This window comes from Pleurodeles waltl, chromosome 4_2, assembly GCF_031143425.1.
Source record: "Pleurodeles waltl isolate 20211129_DDA chromosome 4_2, aPleWal1.hap1.20221129, whole genome shotgun sequence".
Classification (NCBI taxonomy): Eukaryota; Metazoa; Chordata; class Amphibia; order Caudata; family Salamandridae; genus Pleurodeles; species Pleurodeles waltl.
Genome location: NC_090443.1, coordinates 128,575,373 through 128,596,973, shown reverse-complemented (window position 1 = coordinate 128,596,973; position 21,601 = coordinate 128,575,373). Strand labels below are relative to the sequence as shown.

Genomic DNA, 21,601 nt, shown 5'->3' with positions numbered 1-21,601 from the left:
TTGGAAGCCAACTGGCACTGCAAAAGGTGGAACACTGCAAAAAGTGGGACACAACTGATCAGATAAAAGACCACTATTTTGAGGTATGATCACTGCATGTCGCCGAACTCCTCCATGTCTAAATTATTGCACTAAGAAGCCCTCAATGCTCCCTGTGCAGGAGAACTGTGTACATATCCACTGACAGATATATCTAACCTCTGTAATACAAACGTCACCATATACTCAGTTGTTGGCTCAGGTCTAATTTGAAAACTAAATGTGAGGAGTACCATCTCTGACAAGCAAATGACACACTCCATTTCCATACCTTTTCAGTATTCCCAGATCACTCTTAAATATCCTAAAATTGGTTTTCTACGTGGAACAAGTATCAGACAGCAATTCTTTTTGTGCATTGTCCCACATACTTGAAGTGCTGCCCTAAGACATAATGCTCACAGGGACTTGGGGTTTTAACACTAATCTATACTATCTATCTATCTATACTGTAAATAAATGATAAAACATTAAACTTTTAGGCAAGTATCTGCCTAGATAAAACTGTGTAAGGGGGGGCCGTAGTCATGAAGCACCATTATATTTGAGGTACTAGACAATAATATACCTTTGACCAAATTTTACTTGCAATTAAATCCAATCCAGACATAGTAAACTCAACAGACTCAGGTCATGTAAAATCAAAAAATTACCTGAAAGGTGTTGCGTGAACATTTAGGAAACCTTACTTTTTTTGGACAGAAGCATGATGAAGACTTATACCATGCTATGTTATGCAATCGCAACCAGGAATGTAAATAATGGGACAGGCTTCATCACAAATCAGCAACTGGCCACGGATTGCGCTACAAGGAGTAGAGCAGGAAATAACCCTAGCTAGAATTTATCGGATGAAGAGAGAGCAAGCAACAGTTGATATATGCAACACTCAGCAGAGCTAACCAAAGCACTGCTAGATGATAAAAAATAAATTAGCCAATTATCCCCCATATTAGTCTGCAGAGTCAGGCCATGCCTACGCCACTGCCCTACCTAACCAATACACTAAACGTTATTATGCAATAAGCCTGCATTTGCTTATTTTCCTTCTTAATTGAAAAAAGTATTTTCCATAGACTTGCATGAAAGAAACCCGTTTCTACAGCTTTCATTTGTGGCTTTAAACGACTTTTAGAGTCAATATTTTGGAATGGGCCGGTTTTCCAGCCAACACTTTAAACAGGCATATTTAATACACACCCTGGGTGAGGAGTTGCAAAATGAAAAGGGTAAGTAACAATCTTTGCCGCTTGGATGCAGATGATATGTCAACCGTAAAAAGAAGTTACATAAAAATATTACATTCAAACAAAATTAGGACGGGTTTAAGTTACTGAAAACTATAGCCCTGCATACTCCCTGAAATGTAATGGAAAGAGGACACAAAAGCAGTTAAGAAAAAAGGACTACAATTTCATTGACTTAAAATGCAGTCCAAACACCTTCCTTTAGCGAAAACTGCCCCACTATATGCCTTCAGGTATATGTTTCAGTGGAATTAATACCAAGGTTAACTGTATGTTTACATCCGCAAGTTGAAAGGTAACTACGTGTGTTCAGAAATTATAACTGAAGTTACCCCATTCACTTGCTACAATATATTGGTCTTCCTGGCTTTACAGAAATACTTTGGAATGGAACAATACTGCAGAATTATGCATTTACTATTATGAAATTCTACTGTTTCCCTCGCAGTCGCGGACCCTAAAGAACTAACAGCAAGAGAAGTTAGTGAGGTCAGAGTTCAGTTGATGAATCATTTGCAGCAGGCCGTTTTTGCAGCTGAAGTCATTTTCATTCAATCTTTCTCCACCGAACATCATGATATTAACTTGATCTTTTTTTGCGTGGACATTATTGTGGCCTTGTTCAACAAGGCTGTCTTAAAACCGCAAATTTTCCCAGCACACCAGAAGGGACAGGAAGGAAGTAAGGGCTTACTGCACCTGGAGCAATTCCATCATACCAAAATGTTGCTTGTTAACTCTCAAGTCCACAGGCACCACTGTCAGGCAAAAGGGCAGGCCCAACTATCAGGGAAAACAGTTTAACTGAGAGTCTTTACCTCCCACTGCATGATTAACCAATACACACAAACCGAGTGGGCATTTGGGAAGAAGTCACAGAAGTCCACAATGAAGCCTAATATTGAAGGAAACAAAAGTGAGCGGATTGTCCTCTTGAACAGCTTTCAACGACATGCCTTGCGTTCAAGTCCAGAGTGTATGTACGCAGGAGACGCTACTCAGTCCTTGGCAGCACCTACACGTTAAGTTCCACTTATCTCTCTCCACCATATAATTTCATGAGAGGATTACCGCAAATAAACTGACAAGGGTCCCCTGCAGCTCACTGTAGCATCAATGCCCATGTCTAGAGCAGGAAAGCTCCGTCAGGAACCTTTACTTGGCATCCTTGGCACATTCTTTTGTGTCTCAGCAACCTGTCCGTCCTGGAGAAAGACTGGAGATGCATGGAGAGAACAAAGAGTTTGGATGGACAACCAAGAGAAAACAAGGGAAGAGAGAGACGTGATACAGCAAACCAGGAAAAGGAAGGAAGGGTAATCAAAAGGGAAAGAAACAGAAGGCGGAAAATACGTGGCAAAAAATAGATGAGAAGGGACAAGAAAATAAACATGGGCAAGAAATTGACGAACAAGGTCAGACATTTATGATAAATTAAGGTAATAAGAACATTATTATAGAAGGGGTAAGGAAATGAAGTCGGGCAGGGTATTGGAAAAGGAATAGAGAAGAAAAAATAAAGATAATTAATGAGAATGCAATAAATTAACGATAAACAAAGCATACCGTCCCACTATCTCACATGGTGAATAAATCATAACTTAATACTATGGTCTATGGCTAGTGCCCTGAGAAAAGACATAAGTAGTGAGGAAAATTAAAAAACAACTCTACAAGACCATGGTCCGAGATGCTACAAAAAAGGACTCATCTTTTAAAGCAATTAATTTGTCGCAATTAGTGTTACAGGGCAATGTAACTACACGATTATGTAATCATTATATCAAGAGATCGGACGTTCAGTTTATAATATGGGCCATATTATGCCAGAGATCGCAGCAAAAATCCGATTGAGCCACCTTTCTGATTATACATGACTGAACATTAACAGAATAACGAAAAGTCACTTCTTTTGTTTGTTCGCTGTCTAGACAAGTACTCTGATGGCGTGGCTGGTGTCCAAAAATGCTAGCATTGTCATTATACCAGAGTTTTAATTACAGCAATTCTGAACATGCCAGGATACCAATTATGCCACAGCTTTTTTTTTCTCATCAATGTTTGAGAGGCAGAATTTAGTGAATTGCTCTGGCCAGGAGGACCCCATAATAAGCTGAGTTTCCAAAATGTTTGAGTAAATTGCCCAAATGTGAGCTGCAATTAAGGAGACTGATCACAGCCTGGCAGTTTCCATTATGACACATTGTGCAATCTTGAGCAAATCCCTTCGTGTCTGTTTCCTCGTTGCCAGCATTTTAAGTATTAAACAGGAGACACAAATGTAGCCATACGTTTACATTTTACTTGTAAAGGAAATCTGAAAGGTCGTCACATATCATTTTTACACGTTACCAATGCATTTCTACCGAATACCCAGTATGACAGCATTCAAATACTATCTTGAATCAAATATATTAAGCTGATGGGTGCAGCGTAAAATGCACAATATGTTAGCGAAACTGCCAGAAAATGTGGACATTTTGTTCAATTTCTAAAATAATGTTTGGATGCATTTTATGTAAAAAAAAAAAACAATCTGTGTAAATTTCTTTAGAGATACACTAATGTATAATCCCTCCAAAATGATAGCAAGGTAAGCTAGCATTCACTACATTTTTCGTCTGTAGAAAAAAAACCTTGCTCTTATACAAAGGACTACTTGAAAGAAAATGCGAAGTATGAAAGTTACCTTAACTAAAAACGTTCTTTAATGCCGCTTGGCCTGCCAAATTGTCAGCTATTGCACCTTTACCTAAGCAATTGTGTGTGTTTACATACACACTTTTCAGCATAAAGGAGAAAATAATTTACTTCCTTGTAATTCTGTAATTGTAGTTCTCCAGTACTGGTATCTTTCATATATTCACATGCATTAATCATTCCCAGTCGTCGAAGTGGGAGTCCCACAGTTTCATAGAAAAGTAATAAAGAAATACACACACTGAAGTTTATGCATAAGACATTCATTTTAATTAGCCTATCAGTGTTATTAGAAAAGACCCAAAGTCCAGCCAATCTGGCGACAACTCTCTCTCTCTATGTGTAAGTGGCAACATGCCACGAACAGATGTACACTGGGTAAATGACATTTTCCGTTCGATGGCATGTGTAGCTGCAGATACACATGCTGTGCATAGACTACAAAACAGTAATCCTCCCAAAAGCGGTGGTCAGCCTGTAGGAGTTGAAATTGTTTGAAATAATGTTCTTAATACAGCCTGTCCTACTGTGGCTTGTTGTGTTGCTAACACATCTACACAGTAATGCTTAATAAAAGTACGGGGTGTGGACCAAGTGGCTGTCTTACAAATCTCTGTCATTGGTATATTACCTAGAAAAGCCATTGTGGCACCTTTCTTTCTAGTGGAGTGTGCCCTTGGTGTAATGGGTAATTCTCTTTTAGCTTTAAGGTAACAGGTCTGAATACATTTGACTATCCATCTGGCTATGCCCCGTTTGGATATCGGGTTACCGGCATGGGTTTTTTGGAAAGCTACAAACAAATGTTTAGTTTTACGAAATGCTTTTGTTCTGTCTATGTAATACATTATCGCACTTTTTATGTCTAATGTATGCAGTGCCCTTTCTGCTACAGCGTCTGGTTGTGGAAAGAAGACTGGGAGTTCAACTGTTTGGATTAGATTAAACGGTGATATGACTTTTGGTAAAAATTGTGGATTTGTACGGAGAACCACTTTATGTTTGTGTATTTGTATAAAGGGTTCTTGGATAGTAAACGCCTGTATTTCGCTAACTCTTCGTAGTGAAGTGATGGCTATTAGAAAGGCTACTTTCCAAGTCAAGAATTGGATTTGACAAGAATGCATGGGTTCAAATGGTGGACCCATGAGTCGTGTAAGTACAATTTTAAGAGTCCACGAAGGTACTGGTGGTGCTCTTGGAGGTATGATTCTTTTTAGTCCTTCCATAAAGGCTTTAATAACTGGGATTCTAAAAAGCGACTTTGTATGTTTAATCTGCAGATAAGCAGATATTGCAGTGAGATGGATTTTTATGGAAGAAAAAGCAAAATTTGCTTTTTGTAAGTGTAGTAAATAACTTACAATGTTTTGTATGGAGGCCTCTAGCGGCGTGATTTGATTTGCCTGGCAGTAGAAAACAAACCTTTTCCATTTATTAGCATAACAATGCCTTGTTGTCGGTTTCCTTGCTTGTTTAATGACCTCCATACACTCATTTGAAAGGTTTAGATATCCAAATTCTAAGACTTCAGGAGCCAGATTGCTAGGTTGAGCGATGCCGGATTGGGGTGTCTGATCTGTTGTTTGTGTTGTGTTAACATATCTGGTCTGTTTGGTAGTTTGATGTGCAGTACTACCGAGAAGTCCAACAGTGTGGTGTACCACGGTTGGCGAGCCCACGTGGTGCTATGAGTATTAGTTTGAGTTTGTTTTGACTCAGTTTGTTGACCAGGAAAGGAATGAGCGGGAGAGGGGGGAAAGCGTAACCAAATATCCCTAACCAGCTGATCCATAGAGTATTGCCCTTGGACTGAGGGTGTGGGTACCTGGATGCGACGTTTTGGCATTTTGCGTTTTGTTTTGTTGCAAACAGATCTATGTTTGGTATCCCCCAGCGGTAGAAGTAATCTTGTAGAATCTGGGGATGTATTTCGTGAGTTTGCTGGTGATCTCGACTGAGATTGTCGGCTAACTGATTGTGAATGCCTGGTATATATTGTGCTATCAGGCGAATGTTGTTGTGAATTGGCCAATGCCAAATGTTTTGTGCTAGGAGACATAGTTGTGACGAGTGTGTCCCCCCCCTATTTGTTTAGATAATAAATTGTTGTCATATTGTCGGTTTTGACAAGAATGTGTTTGTGGACTAGAAGGGGCTGAAAGGCGTTAAGTGCTAGAAAGACTGCTAGCAGTTCTAAGAGATTTATGTGAAGTTGTTTTTGTTGACTGTCCCACTGACCTTGTATGCTGTGATTGTTGAGATGTGCTCCCCACCCAATCATGGAGGCGTCTGTTGTGATAATGGCGTGAGGCACAGGGTCTTGAAAAGGCCGCCCTTTGTTTAAATTTACAGGGTTCCACCACTGAAGCTAAGAGTGTGTTTGGTGGTCTATCAACACTAGATCTTGGAGTTGACCCTGTGCCTGCGTCCATTGTCTTGCTAGGCACTGTTGTAAGGGCCGCATGAATAGTCTTGCGTTTGGGACAATAGCTATGCATGAGGACATCATGCCTAGTAGTTTCATCACAAACCTGACCGTATAGTGTTGGTTTGGCTGCATGCTTGATCTTATATTTTGAAACGATTTAACTCTTTGTGGACTTGGAGTGGCAATTGCTTTTTGTGTGTTGATTGTCGCTCCCAAGTATTGGTGTATTTGGGATGGTTGTAAATGAGATTTTTGGTAATTTATAGAAAACCCTAGTTTGTGTAGAGTATCTATTACATATTGCGTGTGAATTTGACATTGTTGTTGAGTGCTGGCTTTTATTAGCCAATCATCTAGATACGGGAATACGTGCATGTGATGTCTCCTTATATGAGCTGCTACTACGGCTAGGCAATTTGTAAATACCCTGAGTGCTGTTGTTATTCCGAAGGGCAACACTTTGAATTGGTAATGTTTGCCGTGTATTACAAACCTGAGGTATTTCCTGCGAGATGGATGAATGGGTATGTGAAAATACGCATCTTTTAGATCCAGTGTTGCCATGTATTCCCCTTGTTTTAGTAAGGGAACTACGTCCTGCAGTGTTATCATGTGGAAATGATCTGATTTGATGAAGAGATTTAACGTTCTGAGATCTAGATAGGCCTTAACGTTTTGTCTTTCTTTGGAATATGGAAATATAGGGAGTAAACCCCTGTTCCTTTCTGGTGATAAGGTACTAGTTCTATGGCTTGTTTAGCTAGTAGTGCTTGTACCTCTATTTGTAATAGGTCTAGGTGTTGTATTGACATCTTGTGCGTTCTTGGGGAACATCTGGAGGGAATTTTGTGAATTCTATGCAGTAACCATGTTGGATAATTGATAGAACCCATGTGTCCATGGTAATGTGTGCCCAATTGTTGTGGTATTTTGTTAATCTCCCACCCACTGGTGATGTGTGTTGGGGAAGTGTGACATTGACGTCACTGCTTGCTACTAGGGGTTTGCTTGGCAGGCTGAAATTTCCCTCTTCCTCTTGGGAACTGTCCTCTGTAGGAACCACGAAACCCCCCACTCTGGTACTAAGACTGGTAAGTGGGTTTTGTTTGGGAGGTGGATGGTTCTGAGGGTTGGTGTCTAAACCCTCCACTAAACTGAGGTTTCCTAAAATGTTCCCCTGTATTAAGAGGAGTAGAGCACGCCCAAGGCTTTGGCCGTGTCCGTGTCCTTTTTCATTTTTTCTATTGAGGTGTCCACCTCCGGCCCGAATAGCTGGTGTTGACTGAATGGCATATTCAATACCGCCTGCTGTATCTCTGGTTTAAAACCAGAACTTCACAGCCATGCATGCCTTCTAATGGTGACTGCTGTATTGACAGTCCGTGCCGCTGTATCAGCAGAGTCTAGTGCAGAGCGGATCTGGTTGTTTGAGATGGCCTGTCCCTCCTCCACCACTTGTTGGGCACGTTTTTGATGCTCTTTTGGTAGATGTTGGATAATATCCTGCATCTCGTCCCAATGTGCTCTGTTGTAGCGGGCAAGGAGGGCTTGTGAGTTGGCAATACCCAGCTGATTGGCCGCTTGCGATGCCACTCTTTTCCCTGGCCCGTCGAACTTGCGGCTTTCCTTATCAGGGGGTGGTGCATCCCCTGATGACTATGAAGTTGCCCGCTTTCTTGCAGCCCCCACTACAACTGAGTCCGGAGGGAGCTGTTGTGTAATAAACACAGGGTCTGACGGGGCGGTTAATATTTTTTCTCGACCCTTGGCGTGATGGCTCTCCCTTTTACTGGTTCTTGGAAAACCTGTTGTGCATGTTTAAGCATGCCTGGGAACATTGGCAGGCTTTGGTATGAAGCATGCGTGGATGCCAGCGTGTTAAACAGAAAGTCATCCTCCACTGGTTCTGAATGCATTGTAACATTGTGAAATGTTGCTGCTCTGGACAGTACCTGCGTGTAGAACGTGCTATCCTCTGGAGGTGAAGGTTTTGTAGGATAACACTCCGGACTGTTGTCCGATACTGGTGGGTCGTATAGATCCCAGGGGTCTGCATCATCCTGCGTCATCCTAGTATGTGTTGGGGACTGTGCCATTGGTGTACCCACTGTTGACAGTTGCGGTGACTGAAGTGGGGACGTTTGTGGTGAGAAATGTGGGGGTGGTGACTTTTCTCTAACCACCTTGGCTTTTGGTTGCATTTCAGTCTCATGAAAAGCCAGTTTTCTTTTGAACTTGAGCAGAGGGATGGTTTGTATTTTCCCTGTGTCTTTTTGGATTTGTAGCCTTGGTTGAGTTTGGTCAAACTCTTCCAAATCCAGTTCCTGCTCGAAACTATGCCTTTCCTTGAGCTGTTGAGAGAGCCCCTGCTCTTCCGTACGGGAAGTCTTTTTCGGCTCCGAAGCTGTTTTTTTTCGGTACCGAAGCCCCGATGGAAACTGTTGGTCTCGGCTCCGAGAGGCTTTTCCGAGGTTTGCTCGACTCAACCACTCGATGTTGACTCTTTTCGGTGCCGGTTTCTCGACCCGAGTCGGAAGTCTTTGTCAATATTTTGGGCTTTTTCGGTGCCAATGATGGTATTTGGTCACCGCCTTTTCTGTGGGTCGAGCCATGGCCTTCTGGCAGTGGCGTCCCCGAGGCCTTTTGTTTTTTTATCTGACCTTGGGTCTGGGACGGGGCAGGTGTACTCATTTTTTGCGCCGCCGTCGATGGCCGATCCCCGTCGGAGTCATCCGAGTCCGAACCTTGAATGGATATTCTAGTTTCTTCTTCCTCGACATCGAGGTGTTGTGTCAGCTTCGACGCCATCTGTAAACGTCTTGCGTGACGATCTCTTAGGGTCTTTTTTGGATCGAAAAGCTTTGCAGGCCTCACAAGTATCCTCTCTGTGTTCGGGCGAAAAACATAGGTTACAGACCCGATGCTGGTCCGTATAAGGATACTTGTCGTGACACGTAGGACAGAAATGGAAAGGGGTCCGGTCCATGAGTCTTCGACGACGGGTGTGGTCGGGCCGACCAGGCCTTGGTTAAGTGCGGAAGCCCCAAAGGGCCGCCGAAGCGGTCTTGTTGTCGGTGCCGATGTGTTTATACTAAACCGGTCCAGAACGCAAATACCGACGGATTTCGATGATTTTTTAAGTTTTCCCGATTCGAATTACGGAGCGAAGAGGAACACGTCCGAACCCGATGGCGGAACGAAAACAATCTAAGATGGAGTCGATGCCCATGCGCAATGGAGCCGAAAGGGACGAGTCACTCGGTCCCGTGACTCGAAAAGACTTCTTCTAAGAAAAACAACTTGTAACACTCCGAGCCCAACACTAGAACAGTGCAAAGCATGTGTATCTGCAGCTACACATGCCATTGAACATATATATATATATATATATATATATATATATATATATATATATATATATAGCCACTAAGTATTTATAGTTAGGACCTTATAAACATTTTTTAGTTGCCTATATTGCTGATGCTGGTTGATGAATCCTCGTGAATTGTTCCCAAAAAATGTGATGTTCACGTCAGCTCGATGACTCTGTGCAAACCATCCCGATCTCGTGCCAAGATATGATTGGCTGCCAATACTTCAACTAGGAAGTTTTGGCAGCCATCTTAGGACTCTGCTTCAGCCAGGTCCCTAAAAAAAAAAAAGATAAAAATAAGAAATGGGTCCGGGGTAAGGAAACCTGACCCCTTAGCTCTGGTGCTGGGGTCCCCAGGGCAAAAAAGCACTTAAAAAAAAAGAAGAAGAAAAAGGAACGGGGTCACAACTCCATGGCAAACATATAAAAAAAAAAAACAAGCATGGACTCCTGTGCTTGTTTTAATAAAGCCCCCGGGTGTGCCTGGACCCGGGAGCGTATAAAAAATAAAGGAAGGATCACAAGAGGACCCCTCCTGGGCTTATTTATGCCCCGGGGACTGCCACTCATCTGGGCTTTAATTCAATAGTATACAGGGGCCCCACCCGCTTACCCTGGGGAACACCACCCCTACGGGGCAAAATGCCTTACTTAGAGTAAGTAGGTGTGGGGTCCTGTGGACCCCTCCAGTGCCCCAGTGACCACCACCTCCCCAGGGCAATTGTTTCAAAATAAGGGGTGAGGGAAGGGGGTGGGAGTGGCGGCCCCACCTGCAGCCCGGGGACCACCACCTCCCCAGGGCTGAACTGAAAAAGTGAAGGTGGTCCGTCATGGACCACCGGGGACCATCACCTCCCTGGGGAAAATTCAAATGTTGGAAGGGGCCTTGCGCCCCCCCCCCCCCCACCTCAAGGAGCCAATAATGGCCCTGAGGACCACTACCCTATAGGGCCAGCTCCTGCCATGTCTTGTGGTGCCCACCACTGGACATCGCTGTTTGCTGTGACTTGGCGGGAGATTTGACAGTTCCCGCCAACTCACAGCAAACACCCTGGTTCCAGCAAGCAAGATCTGACCAACAGCTCTCGCTTGCTGGGAGCAGAGCTTTCCTCTGCTTTGCTGCCTGCAGACAAGCAGGCAAAACAGAGGAAAGGATTGCTCTCACAGACAGGGAGCGGCATGTTTAGCAGCTCCCTGTCTGTGGCAGCAATTCCAGCTCTCGCATGAGGCAGGGACTCAGCTGGTACCACGGTGAACTGGAGGCTCCCTCCATGGTCCCATTACACACTGGGTGCTCTGCAGGGCACCCAGGAGCAAACGGTGAGTCCCAGGAGATGGGTTTCCCTGGGCCGAGATCAGTCTACAGAGGAGGGCTGCGAGGCTCCCCCGACCCCAACCCAAAAGATATGTTAAGGCCAGGTCCTGAGGGATGGGATCCCTAGGGCCAAGATCGGCCTAGGGGTTTGGTTATTGAGTTGTTTTGGGCCATTGGGAATGGGGTCCCTGGGGCTGAAATCGACTTGGGTGGGGAATGGGGGGGTGGGCTCTCGCCCCACAATGGCTTTTCACCCAACGAGGTAGCACTAACTAACCAGTAGAGAATGCTCCAGATAGATAGACATTTTGTGCAAAACTGTGGAGTCTTGGATAAACGAGAAAGTGCGCTTCCGTTCTGGCCATAATGCTAATTTCACAGAAATTCAACCTTAACAGGAAGCACTTACAAAAACATAGAAGGTGCCATAGTTGAAGCTCCACTTCTTGAAAGGACAAATGATCCTAACTCCTGGGCTTGGCGAAGGAATTTTGTTTACTCTGTGATTCTATATTGAAAAACAATCTGAAATCCTTCATGGAGGTGAATGCATCTCTTTTCTATTGGAGCGCAATCAGACACACTCGCACCAACTCTCACACCCACATCAGCCCTCTCACTCCCACTCTCACACCCATACAGACACTCTCACAGCCACTCTTACACCTAGAGACTCCCTTCTCCCACCTATTGTTACACTCATGCAGGCCATGGGGCCAACTCCCGCTGCACCTGGCCAAAGTCCATGCGCAGCATGGGGTTGGGTGGTTAGGGGAGTTGGCCGCAGGGATAGGCTGCAGGCCAGGCTCTGCGACTACCACCCACCGCACACGGCTGTGGGTTTGGGTGGTTATAGGGGGTTGGCTACGCACAGCCAAAGAATGAACATTACTTTAAGTAAAAAATAAAATAAAAAAAAAACAAGATAAAAATGTACTGAATAATCCAAAGGATAAAGGGACGCTATAGTTACGTTCTGAATTTACTCGAACAAAACAAGAGAAATTCAGCAGTTCTAGTCAGAGTTATTTCAGGTAACTATAACTCGGAGCCTAAGGTAACTAACACGTGCCCTCCTCATGCGCTGCTAGGTACCCCAGGTATTACAGCACTCATGACAACTTTTATAATGTCAATTAAAACAAAAAAAAAGATAATACGTCAAATTGTTGAAGAAAAAACTGTGCATGGCACTGGTTTTCATATGTATCAATGAAAGGTGAGTCGCTATATGGAGGATGGTTGTCTGCATGTGAATTTATGAAAGATACCAGTACTGGAGAACTACAGTTACAGGTAAGTAACATATTATCTACTCCAGTTTTGGATGTTTCATAGATTCACATGCTTGAATCAGAATAGCCAGCAATGAACATCGTAGTTATAAACATTACAATAATAATGAAAATGTATTGAAAAGTGAGAAGAACAGTGGCTCACCTTATTGAAATAGATGTCGCAGAACTGCTTGTCCTATTGCTTCATCCAGTTTTCTCCACGGAGTCCAGGCAGTAATGCTGAGTAGGGTGTGCCTGCTGGACCAAGTTGCTGCTCTGTATCTCTATTAAATGGGCACATCAGCTGCGGAGGTGGAGACAGCTCTGGTGGAGTGGGCCTTGACCCTGCTGGCCAACTGTATTCCTGCTGGTCAATGACAATTATATGGCTGAAGCAATCCATCTTGCTGTAGTCCGTTTAGTAATTGGAAACCCTTTTCTGAGGTCCCCACAGGCTACTAACAACTGATCTGCCGTGCGGATGTTGTACTGTGCGGGTAGAATTTTAGGCCTCGTTTGACATCTAACTTATGCAATGATCTCTGCGCTGCTCTTTAAAGATTACGCAAAAAGTTTCCTGTATTACTGGTTGGTTAAGGTGAAAGTCTAAGGGGACCTTAGGTATAAATTTAAGATTGGTCCTAAGGATCACACTGTCTGATCTGAATTGCAGGAAAGGTTGTTTGCTTGTGAATGTATGGATGTTGCTCATCCTTTTGGCTGAAGAAAGCGCTAACAGAAGTACTGTGTTCCAAGAAATATTTTTTAACTCTGCCCTGTGAATAGGTTAAAACGAATGTCTCATGAGTTGAGAAAGCACAATATTAAGGTGCCAAGGATGATGAGGAAGTTTCACAGGAGGGAATGTTCTGAAAAGTCCTTTAAGGGGCTGTCTGACAAACTCCTAGACAAACCGGGGAATCCTCAGGCATCTTATATTTCTTGTCAAGCCTTGGGAGGACTGCAGGTATCGTTGCTGGAGTTTTCCTAAACTTGAGGCCTTCTTCCCATATAAAATCCACAATAGGAATTGCTCAGACAGTCTTTCTGGTGGGTTTTGTAAAATCATATAGAAAGCAGTCTGCTTGTTTAGAGACTATCAGTAGCTGAAATCTCTTGGCAGCCCATTCCGTAAAGTTATGAAATCCACTGATGTCCTCTGGTGGGGAATCCACTGGTGGTTGAATATAAGGGGATGGTGTTTGGATGAGATAATCATCGCAGTCGTTTGGGACTGAAGCAGTGTCCTTAATCTCACCTTTCTCCTTGTCGTCATTGGTGGAAGGTGCGTCGTCTACTAGAGGCTCAGTAAAGATAGCAGCCAATGTTGGTAACAGCTTTGAAGGTGCAGTAAAGAGCTGTGAAGAATGCGCTATAGGACAGCAGGCTGGAGAAGGTGGTCTCTGCTTGGGTGTGTTGTAACAGATTGGCAGATCCAGATTGTGGAAATCTGTGGTAAGTCCTTCGTCACATGTTGCAAACTGGTCACCAATAATGCTGGGATCAGGAATGAAGGTTCATGCTGATCTGCAGTATAATGCTCTTCATAGTACTGTTGTTCTTTGTCATCCTAATCCTGGCATTTCACGTGCAGCTCGGACCGGCTACGAGACCACTCCAAATGGGTCTTCATCACCAGAGTACCCCTCAGCAACATCATCATCTAGGAGATGAGCTGGCAGAACAGGCGAAACATTACTGGGCAAGGTGTGAGATGGCAATATTGCCTCTGTTGAGGACCTGCATTTTACTGGCATCATGAACATAGAGGTTTTTGTTGCAGATGGTTCACCCGTCGACAGTGCTTTCTGCGACTGTTCTTCCATCGTCAATAGGTCTCTCGTCAACAGTTCTCCAGTTGTCGATAGGTTTCTTGTCAACAGTGTTGCTGTTGATGGTGCTGCATTTGAAGGATCCCTTGATTTTGCAAGGATCCTAACTGTCATAATCATCACTGAAGATAAAGGTGACGACATAATAATCATGGGCGAGGCTGCGGTAGTGAACATAAACGCCTCTGTAGAGGCAGTCACAGCAGCGGCTGCTACCCACGAGGTGTCCGTCAATGGTCTCATTGATGAGAACATTGATTTTGCAGCAGGAGTTGACAATATTTATTTCGTCTACGCTGGTAATGATTAAATGTTTTTTTGACGTGGACTTGTTTGGTGGAAGGAGTGGATAATTCAGAATGAACCTCTTCTGAAGAAACATGATTCTTTTTAGAAGTAGAAGGGCGTTCCTCTCTTCTAGAATGACCGGCTGATGAATGATGGGCTTCTGTGAACTTGGGGAGGGCACAACGGAAAGAAGCACAGGGATAAGCACATGCAATGTAAGGAGTGGTGCACCGGAGGTACAAGAGCTGAGGTGGTCCTGTACCTTGCCTTTGCTGCGCTGAAGAGCCCCGGGCTGGGCAGCAGTAGAAGTTGTTGGAGGGAGAGCACAACCAGCAGCCAGTGCAGCAGGAGGTACAGCAGCCATTCTTTTGTTGCCGTGAGGGGGGAGGAGCCCCACCCTCCACCGAGCGCATATAGCGCGTACTCTCCCTGCTGTGCGGGAGGCCATTCTTTTGTTGCTGCGAGGGGGAGAAGCCCCAACCTCCTCTGAGCGCATACAGCGCGGACTGCTACCCACTGCGCGGGACGGCATTCTTTTGTTGCCGCGAGAGGGGAGGAGCCCCACCCTCCACCGAGCACATACCACACGGACTGCTCGCAGCGGGCAGCGACCGGGCGAAGCCCAGGCCAAGGGCGGGCCCGTCCTGCAACCTTTAGTGACCGTGAGAGGCCGGGCCACCCCTCCAAGCCTTTGCTCAGAAGTTCCAGTGGCTTGGGCCAACCAGGAAAAGTAACATCGTCTGGAGATTTGAATTTGTCAGAGGTGAGGCAAGTGTCTTGGGTTGTGAGTCTGAAGAGCTTTTGGGGTCGCCTTGCAGGTTTATTGGAGGAGGGAGATAAGGTGACGTACTTATAGCAAGGAAGGGCAGGCTGAAGGGGCGTAGCCTCGCAAGCCAACTGCAATATTAACCAAACTCTAGACGACTTTTTGCAGAAGGCAGTTGGCGCCCTAAATAAAGAGATAGAGATGGCTGAGCGACGGTTATCTATTTCATCGTCCCCAGCTTCCGCAGCCCCTATTCTCCCCTCCCCGTCTTTATCCCAACTCTCCAACCAGCAGCCCCAGAGCATGCAATTAGCTCTGCCTTTATCTCTAGACACTCACTCAAGAAATGCCCGGGAGATTAGCGGGGAGACTACCTCTGTAATTTTGGACAAGGCTACTCCAGCAGATTCAGCTCAGTGGATTTTGGATCTCCCAGCGGGAGTATTTTCATCTGATTTAGAGTCACACCCGAAAGGGAAAAGAAAGCGAGGGGAGGCCAATCCAAGGAGTAAACTAGCCCGTACCACGAGCTCGGGTGCAGAAATCAGGAACTATAGTTCTACAATGCAATCAGACAATGCTGCTGACTAAGTGGCGCTTGACCGTATATAGAGCATATAAGGGAGGAGCTCGTTAAGAGAATGCACCCTACTGAAATTAGCCTGCAAGCTATCGAGGATAAACTCGGATGACTTTCTAAGCCCCCTTTGCTTGACAACTACTCACGAGACAACATTCAACCGAATAACCAACCCTCTATTTTGGGCCATCCTCCTAGTTCCAAGAACGGGACTTGACTTCCCCTAATTTGGCTGAGGGGCTCCCACCATTTAAGGATCGTTGTGACTATTGTTGCCAACCAGAGGAGGGTAAGAGAGCCAGACCCCCAATAAACCCTGTGGTTAACAGCCCTATGACTACAATGCCCACAACTACCTCTACTAGGTGACTTGGAAGAGCGGTTTTATCTTTGTGTATCAGAGGCGGCCTTGGAATCCTGCATTATCAGTTCGGGGAAACAAGGGGATAAGCTAAGTGTTTTACATCTGCCCCCAAAATCCTGTCCTTATGTTCTTGTTATTTCTAATGTTCCAGGATTACAACCTAATAGACTGGAATCCGATGAAGAGCTGAGAAATAAGGTCAGTCACTGGCTGCACGTTAATGCTAACTTTGAATTTTGTATGGTACCCTCTAGATTAATGGTGAGGAGGGTGGGATGGGTGGGTTTGCTGAACAAGATAGGAAGGGGTGACTGCATTGTTGTTAACTTTGATTCTCCTGTAGTGGTTCAACAGCTGCTTCTAAACACGTGTAGACCTGGTCCAGCAGCAGAAGGAGTTTCTTTGTGCAGGCTTGCAACCTTTTACCCCCCAGCAACCAAAGGCGTTTCTAGCAGGGCGATAACTGTTCCCAGAGATCCTCCTCATTCTCAATCACAATATATTTATCACTCAGAGCGTAGGCACCTTTCACCCTCCCTGACGGATGTAGATTGACTTAAAATAAATACCTTTCATGGTCCCACAACGATCACAAGCAATAGACGAACTATTAGGGAATGTATTACTCCCAGTGTCACTTAGCAAGGAGGTTCTAGAGCACGCATCCCAGAGAAAAATTAGCCTTCAACTACGGACTTTTGGGGCCTTACACAGATTACGATGCTAGCTCAGAACGTTGTAAGACCCCCAGTTATTAGTAGGAATGACACCGATTCTGAATTTCCTGGGGAGAGTAGGTCATTGGTGATAAAGAAGCTAGGGGATTACTGGAGAGTTGTTTTCAGACAGACCAAATCTGCAACACGATCTCCTCGAACAATTTATCTAAGACATCTCAAATTACATCGGAAGCCCTGATTGATGTATCACAAGCTCTAGATGACACCTCAGGGAAAGTCCTCTGTTGGAATATAGCAGGTCTAGAGTGCAAAATGCAAATTCCAGATTGGGGTCTTTTTATAGACGAGCACAAGATCTGCTTATTCCAAGAGACATGGGCTTTGGAGTCCAAGTTTAGGTGCGGTTTTAAAAGTTACTGGGTTACAGCCCGCAAGGTGACTTCGTATAATCGTAGAAGTGTGGGTAGTAACGGTGAGTCTGATGTCTTGAAGGCTTTAGATAATATTTTATCCAGTAAATCTGCTTCCCACTATATCATAATAGCAGGGGACTTTAACATCACCTTTGAGCCCAACTCAATGGTCCAGGAGCTTTATGAAGAAGAGGACATTTATTGGGGTATTCCGCAATTACCACTGAATAAAAGTACTAGAATGAGTAGATCAGCTTATCAAATAATTGGCATTACCCTTACATATGGTCTCTGTGCTTGTAATGGCCGTTCCTGCTCAGATGCTAAACCCCGCCCTACTTTTAGGCGAGGAGTCCATAAGAGCCACATTGACTATTTCCTACTGGACATTCGTTTTTGGGGGCATAAGATTGATATGGCGGTAAAGGAGCATGAAGAAAGTGACCACAAACCATTAGTCTTAAGTACCAGGGGTTTGCTGCACTTATTAGATGCCCCTGAACCACAGGACTATGTCCAGCAGATTGTTATGACAAACAACAAACGTAACGTTAAGTGGGACACTGTGAAATCATCATCGGGCTCCCTCATATCTACATACAGCCTATTAATAGATCGAATGAAGCATATGCTCTGCTCACAAGAGGACGGGGATAGGCTTTTGGCCGCACATGCAGAATTATTTAACTCCCTTAAACATTTTATCAAAGAATTGGTGGTAAAACAAGGAATAAACGCAACAAGAGATGGTTTAACCACTCATGTAAGGAAGCTAAGCACAAGTTATTGAGGGATCTGAGGAAGGGGATTAGAGAGCCCATAAGACAATCAAGAGAGGGCTACAAACAGGAGCTTATTAAGGCACGCAGAAGTTGGGAGGAAGAAAGGTGGGCAGCGCTTCTGGATTCTGCTAGAGCGAATGATACCACTAAGTTTTGGAAGCTGATCTCAAATGACAGTGGTGAATCGCGCCCCCTGTCTGGTACTTCGATCCTCCCTGCAACATGGATAAAACACTTTGGGTCACTTTATGCAGGGGTGGATGCTCCACATTCCGGGGCATTGGTGGTAAACGGGAAACCCAACTTACCCCCAATCAAATTCACCTTAGCAGAAACTAAGGCTGCAATAACGTTCTTGAAGTGGGGCAAGGCCCCGGGCCCTGACAAAATTCCCGGCGACCTCTACAAATCAAATCCTGATATTTGGGCCCCTTATTTGAATCTGCTCTGTAATGCGGTCGCCGCAGGAGCACCCATCCCACGGACACGGAAGGGAGCTGAGATAGTTCCCATTTTCAAAAAAGGTAGTCCTAGCGACCCCTTTAATTACCGTCCGATTTGTCTACTCGACAATTTACAAAAACTGTTTGCAAAGCAGATTTTGTTTCATCTTGATGAGTGGATCATAGAGAATGATGCTATTTCGGATCTCCAGACAGGGTTCAGACCAGCGGTTAGCACAATAGATCAGGTTCTTAGCAATTAAATGGAAGATGGTGGATGTTGGAGGTGGGAACCTATAAGTGGTTTTTGTAGATCTGAGAGCGGCTTTCGACCTGGTCCATAGAAACAAACCTTGGCTTACACTACCGAACATGGGCGTTCCTAAGGGCCTCCTAGATCTTATAATCCGACTCCATGAAAGCACCTTTGCTCAGATTAGGTGTGGCAAAGATGGCGAACTAACAGACCCAGTTCCTATTGAAAGAGGAGTTAGGCAAGGCTGTGTTTTGGCTCCTACACTCTTCCTTATATATATATATATAAATAACTGCATTAACTATTTAACTAACTGTAACAACGATTCACCTAAACTGGCAGGTAAGAAAATTCCAGGTCTATTTTATGCAGATGATACCATACTATTAGCCAAAACACCTAAGGGACTGCAAAATTTGGCTGACCAATTCTGCTTGTACTGCAGAGACTTTGACCGAGAAGTCAACGTCAGGAAAGCTAAGCTGATGGTATATAGTTCACGGAAAATCAATACAAAAGTGACTATCCTAATGAATACTACTCCTCTGGAAAGGGTTGCCGAGTTCGATTATCTGGGGATTAGGTCAATGGATTAGAGTAGATGGGACGCGGTCATCAGAAAAGGGAGCCTCACTCTATGCCAAAGAGGGGGGCCTTAGGCCTCAAAGCAAGAAGTGTAGTTAGCCTACCCTTAAACCCTACTTTTGAAATATATAAAGTTCAAATTCGAGGTGTAGCTTTGTATGGGGCACAGCTCTGGGGGTTTCATAGGCAGCTGGACGTCCTACAAACTAAAGAGTATCACTTTATCAGATATATAACTAGGTTGGGGAAGGGCACACACATGATCCCCCTTAGACTCGGATCTTTGGACAAACAGTATTAAAGATATAGCAGGTCTGGAACCCCTTTCATATTGGATCCGCATATGGAAAAAGGAAGAATTGGCTCCCTTTCGAGAGGCAATTAAAGATTTTACTAAGACCCAGTGTAACTGGAAAAAGGTTAGCTGGTTAAGAGAGATGAAATTGGCCTGGGACAAATTAGCTCTCCCCCTTTTTTGGGAGAGGCCAGAGTCGATTTCCACCAATGCCATTTCACTAGTTAAGCAAAAGTATTGGGAGAAGGCTAATGCGAAGATCCTCCACAGTAACGCGGTGGGACGACTGACAACTGAGTTCCTGATGGCCAAACAAGAACCAAGGCCTGAGCAATTTTTGGATTTAGCCATACCTGCCCATGCACGTGCCCTATTCCATCGCAAGATTAGCGACCTCCACGACAGCTTCGGACACCAGACCCAACCAAACACCACCGAACCGGCATCCACGGCCATCACCCTCAACAACTGGTCCCACATCAACACGGAAGAAACCAAATCCATCATGAACTCTATCCACTCCGGCGCCCCTTCGGACCCCTGCCCGCACTTCATCTTTAACAAAGCCGACGACATCATCGCCCCGCACCTCCAGACCGTCATCAACTCTTCTTTTTCTTCTGCTACCTTCCCCGAAGTCAACGCCCTACTAAAGAAACCTACGGCTGACCCGAGCGACCTGAAAAACTTCCGCCCCATCTCTCTTCTGCCTTTCCCTGCCAAAGTAATAGAGAAGACCGTCAACAAACAGCTGACCACCTTCCTGGAAGACAACAACCTGCTCGCCGCCTCACAAACCGGATTCCGAACCAACCACAGCACTGAAACCGCCCTCATCTCAGTCACTGACGACATCAGAACCCTGATGGACAACGGTGAAACAGTCGCCCTCATTCTGCTCGACCTCTCGGCTGCCTTTGACACAGTCTGTCACCGCACCCTAATCACCCGCCTCCGCTCCACCGGAATCCAAGGCCAGGCCCTGGACTGGATCGCCTCCTTCCTCTCAAACCGTTCCCAAAGAGTTTACCTCCCTCCGTTTCGCTCAGAACCCACCGAGATCATCTGCGGCGTACCCCAAGGCTCATCACTCAGCCCGACACTCTTCAATGTCTACATGAGCCCCCTCGCCAACATCGTACGCAAGCACGACATCATCATCACCTCCTACGCCGACGACACCCAACTTATACTCTCCCTCACCAAGGACCCCGCCAGCGCCAAGACCAACCTACAAGAGGGTATGAAGGACGTCGCAGATTGGATGAGGCTCAGCCGCCTAAAGCTGAACTCTGAAAAAACAGAAGTCCTCATCCTCGGCAACACCCCGTCCGCCTGGGACGACTCCTGGTGGCCCACGGCCCTCGGCACCGCACCGACCCCCACAGACCACGCCCGCAACCTCGGCTTCATCTTGGACCCTCTTCTCACCATGACCAAGCAAGTCAACGCCGTGTCCTCCGCCTGCTTCCTCACCCTCCGCATGCTCCGCAAGATCTTCCGCTGGATCCCCGCCGACACCAGAAAAACCGTGACCCACGCCCTCGTCACGAGCCGCCTGGACTACGGCAACACCCTCTACGGCGGGACCACAGCCAAACTCCAAAATCGCCTGCAACGCATTCAAAACGCCTCGGCCCGCCTCATCCTCGACATACCCCGCAGCAGCCACATCTCCGCACACCTGAGACACCTGCACTGGCTCCCAGTCAGCAAAAGGATCACCTTCCAACTTCTCACCCACGCACACAAAGCCCTCCACGACAAGGGACCGGAATACCTCAACAGACGCCTCAGCTTCTACGTCTCCACCCGCCTCCTCCGCTCCTCTGGCCTCGCACTCGCTGCTGTCCCTGGCATCCGCCGCTCCACGGCGGGTGGGAGATCTTTCTCCTTCCTGGCGGCCAAGACCTGGAACTCCCTCCCCACCAGCCT

The 21,601-nt window shown here is 45.6% G+C and overlaps 1 protein-coding gene across 3 annotated transcripts in view; it reads right to left on the bottom strand.

Moving 5' to 3' along the window:
- Window positions 1-572: 572 nt before the first annotated feature.
- The window catches only part of ZNF740 (zinc finger protein 740), a 276,391-nt gene continuing 255,362 nt past the window's right edge, over window positions 573-21,601 (bottom strand). For all 3 annotated transcript variants that reach the window (XM_069230942.1, XM_069230941.1, XM_069230943.1), the window contains exon 7: window positions 573-2,502. In XM_069230942.1, coding sequence (XP_069087043.1) covers window positions 2,413-2,502 — 90 coding nt within the window. In that variant the 3' untranslated portion in view covers window positions 573-2,412. The remainder of the gene's footprint in view (window positions 2,503-21,601) is intronic.